Below are 13191 nucleotides of genomic sequence, written 5' to 3'. Positions count from 1 at the left end.
TACGATGATATTCTTGTCTGTACTTTATCTATACGACCTTCTGTATATTTTGTACTAGTCTCGAGCATTATTATAGAGAATTAATTATCTTAATCAACGATAAATAGCAAGTCAAGCAGCGTTTAAGGAAAATACTAGATTCTATCAGCTTTACCATGCTTTAAAATTCATAAATCAAGCCATTTCTTGAGACTATAATTTGGTCTTAGTATCTTCGTGGAAAACAACGCAAAATATGCTATCTATTAAGCACCCCTATCCATATATTAATTATTTAGAACTTATAATGAATTTTGAGTCTCTATACTCTATACCCTTAATTGCGTTCCCTCTGAAATACTGCAATAGCGCGTATATTAAATATTTAATGATAAGAAGTCGAGTGCATAGCTCGGGTTGTATTCGAGAACTAACTACACGCAGAAATGGCACGTTTTCAGTTGAAACCTCAACAACTGCTTCAGATTCTTGAAATATTAGGAGTGTTATCCAGTACATCGCCAAAACCAATATCCGGAAAATTTTACAATATTCTTCGAAATATTGTTTGGTGCCTCACTTTTGGCAATTTGATATTTCAATTAATCGGCGAGATGCTCTTCATTTATCACAATCAAGATGACAGCATTTTGGTGTTAAAAACTATATTCGTAGCTGCTTGTGTTACTGATGGGATCCTAAATCTTATAATATGCCATATTCAAAGAGAGCGACTTCAGGTATGATAGCTTCTATTATTTTAAATTAAATATAAGAAAATAAAAACGTGTAATAACGTGCAATGGTAAGCAAAATTGGAAAATGTTACAATTTCTCTGAAAATGATAAATAAGTTTAAATTTACACATAAAGATTAGACAAGATTTGCATAAAAATTACAAAACATTTTTATAATTTATCTTGTAAATAATTAATGTATTTATGAAAATTTTAATGTGCTTGTTTTATCATAAATGTATTCATGTTCAATACAATTATCACATTTAATTTTATGTTAAAAACCGCCATTAATAACTGTCATTTTGTGTTTTATTATTTATTATGTCTTACAATTAGTAAAATCTATAAACAGGATTGCTTCAAATATACAGGATTATCTTGAACATTTTGATATGTCTGTTATTTTTAGAGATACAAAAAAAGATTTTTGGAAAAGAGAGTGGAATTGCATTATTCAAGTAAACAAATGTAATAGTATAAAACAAATTTTTGCTCGCGGTTTTCTCTCAAGATCATTTCAAAATCATTGTTGTTTTTTCTTCTTCAAATTGAATTGTATCTTTTGATTTGATAACGTCAAAGCAGATGTTAGAAAAAATTCAAAATATGATTTCTAGTACGAAAAATCAAGAGAAATTAGAAAATTATTACTTGGTAATAAACTAAAAGAAGCAACAATTACGAAAGTTTGACATTTTATTAAAAATGTATATTTAAAATAATAATTGTATAGATATCTTAATCCACTTTCGAGCATGACAAATAAATAAATGCTAAATATTTTTTATTATTTCTTGAGTTAAATTAGAACGTGCATTCTAAATACATTTTTTCGTATTATTTGATAATACTATAAAAATGTTTTTGTGCAATAATTGATAATATGATACCAGCATCACTAGCTGACAAAGCTTTGGATTGTATACAATGTATTACTGTAAATAACATATTCTCTAATTGTTCAATTGGAAGTAGTGCAAACACGTGTTGGCCAACTCATTCATCAGATTTTACATTTCAATAACCTAAATAAGCTAAATTTTTCTGTAGAAAAAAATGTTCAAAAATAATCTAATAATTTAAAACATCATACCGTTATAATCAAGTCCATATTTTTGATGGATCTATTATATTTCCTTAAATTAGTTTTTTTATTCCCTAATTTTTTCATATTTTCAAAAACAAAGAAAATATTCAAGGTTAATATGTATAATTTGCGCGAGACTTAATAGCATATGTGTGTATGTACTTTTAAAATCATTTACAGTATCTCTTTGAAGAAATTGAAAACTATCTACAAACTGCCAATAAGAATGATATAAATATTCTGCAGAAACATGTAAATCGTTATTCGTTAATATTAGCAGCAAATACTTTATTGCTGTCCTGTGCTGGAATGATCATCTGTCTTCGTCCTCTGATCACAAAAGACCGTTTTCCTGTTGATGTGTGGTATCCATCTTTTATGGATACACCACTTAAATCATTTTTAATTTATGTGTCGCAAATATTTAGCGGCATAGAATGTGTTCTATGCTTCAATACCGATATCTCAATTGCCATGTTGCTCTGCTATTCGACTGCTAGGCTGGAAGTATTACAATATAATTTAGAAAGTACAAAAACCAGAGATTTTATACATGCATGTATTAAAGAGCATCAAGATATCATCAAGTAAGTAACGTATTTATTTTAATATTAATAATTTAACTATAATTTAATTATAATTAATTTAATAATTTAAAACAATATTTCTATTTAATGTGTTTAACATAATATTTAACGTTATATTGTTACACATATTTTAATATTATACTTACATTATATGTTTGTATGAGTATGCACACTAGCAGAAATGTTTAAAATAGCACTTCTAGCTAAAAGATACATAAATTTATCTATTAATTTGTAATAAAGAAGATAAGGTATATTGCCTAAAATATTTTTATATCATTTCGTTTATTATCGAAATATTAGATTTGTTGAACTGACCCAAGCTACGATACAATATTTAATTCTAAAACTCAATCTTACCATGGGCACAGCTGCAGTTTGTAGTCTCTTTCCATTAATTATTGTAAGTTTATTAACAAATTCTTACTATTTAAGGTTTCTTTATTTGTTATTCAAATTGCGTTTAAGATTAGCACTTAAGAATAAAAGCTTTCTTTTATTTCTTTTTCTCACACTTTAAAATATTAAAAATTCTATTTTATTTCAAAGGATCAACCTTTGGCAGTAAAAGGTCAATTTGTGTTTTCATTTCTTAGTGCGTGCGAAAGATTTTACATCAGCGCTTGGTCAGCAAATGATTTGAGCGAGATGGTAAATAATTTATGAAATATCTAATTATCATTTCAATATATTAATAATATTGTTATTTGGTCGATTAATTATTGTGAAAAAATATTGCTGAAAAGATTTTATTATAATTATCAAATTAGATAACTTTGCACAATTTTAGAGCAAACAGATAGCGTACAGCTCTTCGTTCGAAGACTATATGACACCAGAAACTATAAATGATATTTTGTTCATAATATTAAGAAGTCAAAAACCTCTTACAATATCGATGGCAAGTTTTCTTCCCGTTCTCTCTGTAGAATATTTTGGAAACGTAAGACAGATTTATATTTATTAAATATCATTACATACATAAAAAAATTAATGAATTATTAACATCCGTGTTATTTTGCAGTTTATGACAAAGGCATTCTCTTATTTTACAGCAATGAATAGTATGATCAATACCTAACTTTATATATATATATATATCTAGATACTGTTTAATGCATAATCCTTATTTATTTGTTTATCGCACAACAATTATTCTAGAAACTGCTCTCTATTGCACGTATTACAATGCGCAAGTAATTATCCGTTTTGCAATATAATTTTTTAATTTAAAAATTTCCAAAGCTATTTTATTTTGTCTTAATACGACAAAACTCGAAAATTATATTTTTTAAATAAAAATGTACATTCTTCTGCAAAAAAATTATACTATTAAATGTTATATTTATTAGTAAAGAATACAAAACGTATACGAAATCACTGAAAAACCTTCTAAAAATAAAAAAGAAACGATTAGTATATAAAAGATATCAAAGCACGTAAGAATAATATTTTAATTTTAGTCATATTAAATCGAGACATCGATAGTTCCGCTTATAAAAAATTTTACAAAAATTAATAATTAAGCTAAATAGAGATAACATTAAATAAATATTATACGTATGTATATATGTACATATGTACATACATACCTGAGATAATCAGTCAACAATAGATAAAGATAAAATTGATTTTGGTTCTTCTGACTGATTGAATATGTCGTAAAATATATGTCAATTATATCATTATAGAATTTATAATATACAGGATATTTTACAACTCCCGTACAATATTTTAATTATGCAACTCAAGCTATTTTATTATTTATTCACAAGGGAAGGTAGGCAACCCGAAAATTCAGAAAATTCTGAAACTTTGTGTGCAAGTAGAGTAATTCATCCGTAACACAAAACTATTTTTTGTTCGTACAAAATTAAGATTTGAGGGGGTGAAATTACCCCTTGAAAAAATGTAGATCTTTTTTCGAGTTTATGAATTTTTCGATACTTATCTATATGCAGCTTTGTAGACATAAAAAAAGGATGCAACTTTTGTTTAAACTTTTTTTCGATATCTCTCACCGTTTGGCAGTTATTTCGCAAAAAAAGGTCTACATTTTTTTCAAAGAGTGATTTCACCTCCTCAAATCTTAATTTTGCACGAACAAAAAATAGTTTTGTGTTACGGATGAACTACTCTACTTGCACACAAAGTTTCAGAATTTTCTGAATTTCCGGGTTGCCTTTCTTCCCTTGTCAGTAAATTTCGATATGTGCCCCATTAACAGCACGGCACATGTTACCATAAAATTCAATTTCCGTTTACATTTGATCAAAAACATCTGGCGTAATTCCCAATTGTTTCTATATGATTCTATTCCTGAGATAGCATAAATCTCGGATTTTAACACTGTACACAACATGTTTTATGTGTCACCATAAGAAAAAGTTTAACAAGGTAAGGTTTGGATTTCTCGCCATGGGATTGCCGTTCTGAAAAGCGCTATGACGTCATACCACATTCATGGTTACCTAGGGCTGCCATGTATAATTATATAGATTTAGGACTGAAAGGTTTAAAACCCCGAACTTTTTCAATTGAAACCCGGACATCTATAATTCATAATGTGAAATTATTGCAACTGCTGATAAAGCGATAAAAATAGCATAATCTTTATTTTAATTATTAATAATCATTAATATTATTAATAATCATTATTATTAACAATTATTAATAATAGTAATACTACATTATTTTTTCTCGCTGTCAATGATCCCAACGACCTAAGGCTCCGACAATACCGCACGTACAACATACACAGACACAGCCTCAAAATGCGACGCGCGCATCGCCTTGTATCACGCGCTCAAAAAACCCGGACTACTTTGAAAAATCCCCCTGGACATTCCCGGACGTTCGAAAAACTAGGACAAATCCAGGGAAAACCGGGCGGATAGCAGCCCTATGGTTACCATACATAAATAAACGTTTGAGTCGATGATTTCACAATACCACGCATAATACTACCACCATTGTGACATACACAATTATCAAATAAAATCCCACCATTCATTCTCGGAGATCCTGTATATACATATAATACATCCTGTATATACATATATTAAAAATGTATTTAAAAAAATAATTTAATCTTTTTATATTTGCTCACAGTTATTAGATAATATCTATTTTACAAATTTCAATTTTTTTTACTATAGACTTTATGTGATAATTAATTATTGTACTTAATAATAATAAAATAAAAATGACATTTTAATTAGACTTTAAGTAATAATTTTACTAATATTAATTGGAAAACAATAGCGATATAAACATTATTATTTTATCAAAAAAACAAAACAAATGTTACTAAAACTCTTTAGCTAATTTTACATGATCTTTGTTTTCTTCTTATTGTACACTGTATATATATCCTATTAGTGCCTATTTCCACATCTACTAGTATAGATACTTCTTATAGATATTAATATCGGATATATTTCTTCCAAAACAATCTATGCAAATTGCACATATTAAATGAGAGAGTAATTGCGGAACACTAGCGTGTGAACGCTAAAAGTATAAAATATAGATTTATCAAAAGCTGAATATCAGCTACATTTAAAAGCTATATACAATACATTTTCACTCATATCTCACTTCCATTCGTATCATATCTTATTTTCTCTATCATTTGTAGACCATTAATTACTTTCTTCTTAATCATGCGCCTTGCGAGGAATGCGTAATGAAGCATCGATTTATGTCGTTCAGTATCGCCTGCTACAGCAATGATGTATAGCTGTATTTTGCGCAAAGCAGAAAAGATATGAATATATACTCGCAAATATAATACAAGAAATCGTGTTCTCAGTGATCTGAGATAATAGCGCTAATCCGTATAAGGATTTATCAGGTACTTCGCAATTTGTGGGACGTTCACAAATACGTAGCCACCAGAATCCACAGCCAGAAAGCGAAAAATCTTCCTTCGAGATCTCGGTTGGACTTTGATAATTTTGAATGTGTTGGACTCATTGTTACTGCTGATTCTTGGTGCATGGTATTCTGAAAACGATATTATTCGAATGGCATGTCTGAATTGATAGCACTAATGAAAGCACTGATGAAGGCACTGTGTGAATTGACAGCATTGAAGGACGTACTATTCAATTTAATCCTGTGTAGGATAGAAAGATTGCGATTACAGGTTTGATTCTCTTATCCTAAACATTAAAGCTTTGTACACAATATTAAACCCATATGTTATGCAAATAGACCTGCTACGTTAAGATACATTACTATTTTTTTTATGAAAAATATACATAATACAAATATAATATAAATACGATATAATGGCAAAGTGCATATAAAGTAACCATGGCACTAAGAAACTGTATGTACTATATAAAATAATATTACATTTCTTTCGAAGTATAATCTGAAATCTTACTAACTATAATTTCTAAAAATAATGTAACATATGTCAAAATGAAATACAAAATAGTTATTTTAATTGTTATAATTGAAATGTTTCTTGATATTTCACATGCATATTGTTGCGTCCCTGCGAGTCGTCTGTGGCGGTTATTCCTGAATCTGCTGTACCGTCTCCGGGAGAACATCCCCAAACACGTTGCTAAGGGTTGTTGTTAAACAACGGCGGACATCTTGAGAGAGATCGGCCATCTTGGAGTCTCGCGACGGATGTCATTCCGGGCGGACGTATTTGAGATTACGATTACCGTTATTACCCGTTCTGTGTTCCTTGTTTAATTGTGTTCTGTGTTATTATTAAAGTTCCTTTTGTTTTTTTAAAAGAGTGTTAATCATTTACTAATTTCTCTCAAGTTAATAATTTCTCTCAAGATGTCCGCCGTTGTTTAACAACAACCCTTAGCAACGTGTTTGGAGATGATCTCTTAGAGACGGGAGAAACTTCAGGATTAACTTCCACAGACGACTCGCAGAGACGAAGTACACAGGGACGGGCGTAACAATATATATACAGGGTGTCCCAAAGCACCCTTGACTGCTTGTGAGCAGGTAGAGCACAGCAAACTAAACAGAAAGGTCCTGTACCATTTTTTTCTATAACGCTTAATAAAGGAGTTATTATTGAGTAAAGTCTGGCCAATCAGCGTCGACCTTTAGCCGCGCGCCTGGTAGTGTGCGTGAGCGCTCCGTCGCTACGGCGACACACACCAACAGACGGGCGGCCCACTGACGTGCGTCCGGCTAAAAGGCGCTGATTGACCAAACTTTACTCAATAATAACTCCTTTATTAAGCGTTATATAAAAAAATGGTACAGGACTTTTCTGTCCAGTTTACTGTGCTCTACGTGCTCACGAGCGTTGTCAAGGGTGCTTTGGGACACCCTGTATATATGTATATATATGTGTATATACAGGGTGGTCCTCGTAACGGTCGCCACGATTTTTAAGGCACTTACAATAATCTGACATAAAAATGTCATAAACAGAAATTTATCAGTTTCTAACCGGCAACAAATTGCAATAATAAAAATTGACCAAACATTTTTTTTTCCATAAAAAATAAAGGTCACCTTCAATTTTTCAAATGGAATTGCCTACTTTTTATTGCATATTCTTGTAGCTTATCTCGAGAGCTTTTCAAAACACTAGGGAGAGGGGGAGGGAGGGGAGAGAGAGGGGAAGAGAGGGAGAGAGAGAAAGAGAGATCTATGTATAATTAATCTAATTTTGTTTTACTTCTTTGCTTTCCCCCCTGCAAAAGAGAGAAAACTATATTTTGTATATTGTAAATACACGATAGATATGCATAATTATTATGCACTGATTAATTAAATTTCTGCAACTAGAAAGATAATCGGTACGCAACTCTGCCATAATGTTCTTGAAAGATTTTAAAAAATATTTTTTTTTATCTCACTTATTTTGTTATTTTCTGATATTTATTGATACACGCTATAATATAAACTTCATCAGTCGCTTATTCAATTTCAATAGCTAATACCTGCAGTTTGGCTGCTAAATAAAACAAGAAAAGAGCAATCATAACGTCCATACTAAGACAGAAAACAATGTGTGCGATTGAAAATATCTGCATGACGTAGAGAATAAATTTTTTTAACAGTGGTTTTGTCGAGAACGGATACCATGCGTTCAAAGGAAGCTCCTGAGATATAAGTAAAGGAGCACAAATGACACAAGCCCTGCTATACTGAAGGCTGTTGCAACAGTCGTTATAAATGTACCATAACGATTTATATACTTTTGAAGAATCGTTCTTTCGTGCTCCTTGAAAAACTTCATAAATTCTTCGATGCTTATTACCAAATTCTAAAGCATATTATAAACGATGCGTTTTAATACATTAATTGAAATAAATATTTTATGTATGCCTTGTACAGAGAGAAACATCAATAATTTTTATTTTGACAATATTTTATTTTTTCTATATACAGAGTGGCCCACGTAAAGTGTTACAAGCTAATAACTCTAAAAATATAACTCAAATCAAAAAATTGTTTATGAGAAATTTAATATTTTCGAGGGGCCTTTTTAACTGCGTAAACATAAAATTGCCTCCGCTCCACCTTTAAAAGGGGGCGGGGAGTAACTTTAAAATTTTAAATGGAAACCCCCATTTTTTTATTGCACATTCTTGTAGCTTATCTCAAATATAAAATAACTCAAAAAGTACTTAATGAAAAAATACTTTATTATAGTGTTTTGGAAAGCTCTCGAGATAAGCTATAAGAATATGCAATAAAAAAGGGAGGTTCCATTAAAAAAAATGAAGATGACTTTCAAACCTCCTAAGCGCTTCCACCTAAAAAAAAATGTTCACTTCCACAAGATTTCCCCTCGATACCATACAACTTTTATTTCAAACATTTTCTTTCAAACGTTGATCCTGAAAAGTTATGAGGGTGGAACGTTTAAAATGGGACACCCTGTATAACGTAATCCAAACCAAATTTTAGTTTTAGATCAGAAATAGATTTGGGTCAGGTTATATCTTCCGGAAGTGGAGCCCCCCCGTAGGTGGGGCGGAACCCATTGCATCCACGCATACACTTACCCATCCACACAACAATTGTGGGGTGGACCTCGCTTCGTTGTAAAGTATATGTGGACACAGTGGGTTCCGCCCCCCCCCCCTACGGGAGGGCTCCACTTCCGGAAGATATAACCTAACCCAAACCTATTTCTGATTTGAAACTAAAATTTGGTTTGGATTACGTTATATAACCCAAATTGTAACTTCGGGGTGGAACTTTTTTGGCGTGGAGGTGCAGGGGGAGGGGCCCTCCCCCTCCCCCGCCTACGCGTTAAAATTGTAAGCCTTTTTCAATAAAAAAATAATAGATTATTACAGCATATACAAACTTTAATGTCAAACTTTAATTTGTCATATCTTCTAAACGAATGCTTTCCCCCACTTTTTTCTTGCGGTGAATTACTCAGAAGAATCTCTCCTACACATATTTAAATGGCGATAAAATCGGTATGATGTAACCTTTTATGCATATTTACCCATGCTTTTAATCTTTTTTTACTCTATCTTTCATAAATTTAATAATTTTATTAGAATAATTTCTGATTATATTTTTTAATTTACACATTTCTTTATAAACAGGTTAATTTCAAACACGCAGCAAGCTCTTCAATATATTCTTTTTAAAACTAATTTTACGATGGCACTTGCTGTAATTGCCAGTGCTTTTACATATGTTATATATGTATAAGCATCTTGTAATAGGTATAATGTAAGTGTAACTAGATGCTTAAGTATTAAAATTTATAATTTTGACACCTTTAATTTTGGAAACGCAGGTACAATCTTCTTTTCTGATTTCTGAATTTATATCTACGGCAGTGGGCGCTTTACAACAAATATATGTCACAACATCGGCAGCTGATGAGTTAAGAGAAGTCGTAAGTTTTCAAAAAAAATAATAAAAAGCTTATAAAACGCATCTCTGTCATTACATCTTCATGTTCAGCTAATAGCATTTTCAATTGTTCCCCCTTCCCTCGTTTTTATTTTTTCATTATTCGGCTTATTACATTTTAAATCGTATCTGTTACAACATAAAAATCCAACGTATGATTGAAACAATAAATAAGATAAAATAGGCCAAAAACATAAAAAAATTGTATATACATATATCATAATATAAGACAAGAATTTTAAAAAATTGGAAGTTTTTAAATAAATACAAAATATACTGTGTTTCATAGCCGCCACCCCCCAGTTATATTATTAGAATATTAAAAATATATACAATAAGATAATAATTATAAGCCTACCTGAAGCAAGAATAATTTGCATATATAACATACACACACATATATAATTTTATTATACATAGAAGAAAATAAGATACAATTTGAATTTGCTTTTATTTATAGAGTACGCGACTTCTTTGTTCGGTATATAGTGCATCATGGATTGGTAAACGCAAGAAATAAAGAATGACATTTTTATAATAATAAAAAAAGCCAGCAACCTCTTTTGATATTTATGGGTGGCCTATTACCCGCTCTTACTCTAGAATATTATGGCAATGTGAGAAACATTTCTTTTTTTTATTAGTACATGCATTAATACATACCTTTTTCAAAAATATATATTATTTTTACATTTGTAGCGTAATATATCAAAAGATTTATATTGTGTGTATCACAGTTTGTAATTACGGTTTTGTCATATTTTATGATGATGAGAGCATTAATTGCCACATAAGTCCTATAATTAAAAATAACTGTAAAATAGAAGAGAAAAAAAGGATAGATGTTAAAATATGAATGTATAGATATACATTTAGATTTTTTAGATTGTATTATCTTATTTAAATAGTGTTTCAAGTTTCTAACTAAACGAAATAAATAAAGTAGCAATCTATACGTGCTATTATAAAATTATGAAAATTACAGAGTAGTTGAAGTAAAAATCGGATCAACAATGATATAGATACTTATTGCAATTATCGAGGGTTTTATGCGTGCCATATATCGCACGTATTTTTACTTTATTTCCTATGATCATGGGAGTAGGTACTAGTAATTACTATGAGAGATCAAACACTAGCCAACAAATAATAAATGCGCTATTGATTGCACGTTCCGCCTCCAACTGCCACCATTTCTTTTCCTGCAATATTTCCTTGATGCGCCACTCAATGCCACGTAGTTATTCCAATCATTCTATAAAACAAAAATTGATGCCACGATATGGCAATCATTCGCAATCTGAAGTTTCAACAGATATTTTATCTTCTCCGAGTGTTCGGGACTATTACCAACACTTGGCCGCCGTATCCACATATTGGAAAATACGAGCAGTTTTTTCGTAATTTTTATTGCTGCGTTATTACCTTCATATTTATGGCAGTGTGAGTAGAAATGTTAATAAATGTATTTAAAAATCGGAACTCTGATGTCGGCGAGTTGACGAAGAACGTATCCCAAACAAATAATAAATGCGCTATTGATTGCATCGTTCCGCCTCCAACTCCCATTTCTTTTTCTACAATATTTCCTTGATGCGTCGCTCAATGTCTCGGAGATATCCAGAATATTCAGTAAAACAGAAATTGATGCCACGATATGGCAATCGTTCATCTGAAGTTTCAACAGATATTTTACCTTCTCCGAGTGTTCGGGACTATTACCAACACTTGGCCGCCGTATCCACATATTGGAAAATACGAGCAGTTTTTTCGTAATTTTTATTGCTGCGTTATTACCTTCATATATGTGGCAGTGTGGGTAGGAATGTTAATGAATGTATTTAAAAATCGGAACTCTGATGTCGGCGAGTTGATGAAGGACGTATCCCATATGACATCTTTTATGGAAGCTATTCTCAATTCAATTTTGTGCACGGTTCACAAGAAACGTTTACAGAGAAAACAGCTACAGGTAATGATATTTATCGAAATTATTTTTTTAATATACACTAACAATTTTTAATAATTATTTTGTGATAATTCTTTTGCTCTAATAGAGAAACTGTTAGTAATTAATATAATTATATAGTTTCAAAATATAAAACAAGCTTGCATGAAGTAAAAGATTCGCAAATGCTAATTATATTTGTTAATAAATAAATATAATGCAGTTGAGTACACTAGAATTAAAAATTTAATACTAACAGCAACAGAGTACTAACAATTAAATGGGAAAACTGGCAATTAAGAGCCAAAGTGCGCGGGTATTGGTGTGCGAACTTATTATTGTTATATTTTAGTAATAAATGTGTATTTCTTTTTTAATGTACGTTTTGGACCGTTTTTTAGTCCATCTATAGAGTATGGGTATAAATACATAAAGATTACATTGGAATTTTAAAACTTGATGTACACAAAATTTTTAGTGAGTCTTCCATTTTGATTATCAATCAATTAATTAAAAATTTGATTGTAACAATAAATTTTGTGTACATCAAGTTTCAAAATTCCAATATATTTTTTATATATTTATACATATGATGGATTAAAAAATGGTCCAAAATATACATTTAAAAAAAATACTTATTTTTTACTAAAATATAACAGTAATAAGTTCGCGCACCGATACCAATGCCTTGGCTCTTATTTGACAGTTTTCCCACTTAATAATTAAAAATTTTAGGTAAAAAAATGATTAATCGATCAAATATCTTAGATCACAAATTTGTAAACATTAGCAATTGTTACATCCAGACTCAAATAAAGGAAGAGTCAGCGGGAGGGCGTAACCTACTTACCTCTAGACAAACGCTAGACGATGCGTGTCCTAGAGTCGAACGAACAGACCAGGGCCCCAGATAGGTCAACGACCGGAAGGGTCGCTCTTACTCTATCGAAAGGCCGTTCGCTCGG

At 30.8% G+C, this 13191-nt stretch overlaps 1 protein-coding gene across 1 annotated transcript; it reads left to right on the top strand.

Moving 5' to 3' along the window:
• Positions 1–425: 425 nt before the first annotated feature.
• On the top strand, positions 426–2398 carry LOC115235371. The gene is made up of 2 exons (XM_029807120.1): positions 426–719; positions 1988–2398. Exons 1-2 carry the CDS (start codon positions 426–428, stop codon positions 2396–2398), a joined length of 705 nt encoding a protein of 234 aa, XP_029662980.1.
• The last annotated feature ends 10793 nt before the right edge of the window (positions 2399–13191 follow it).

Source organism: Formica exsecta, unplaced genomic scaffold (assembly GCF_003651465.1).
Source record: "Formica exsecta isolate Colony F162 unplaced genomic scaffold, ASM365146v1 scaffold1097, whole genome shotgun sequence".
Taxonomy (NCBI): Eukaryota; Metazoa; Arthropoda; class Insecta; order Hymenoptera; family Formicidae; genus Formica; species Formica exsecta.
The sequence above is the reverse complement of the archived record's forward strand: the minus strand, read 5'-3'. Positions and strand labels throughout refer to the sequence as shown.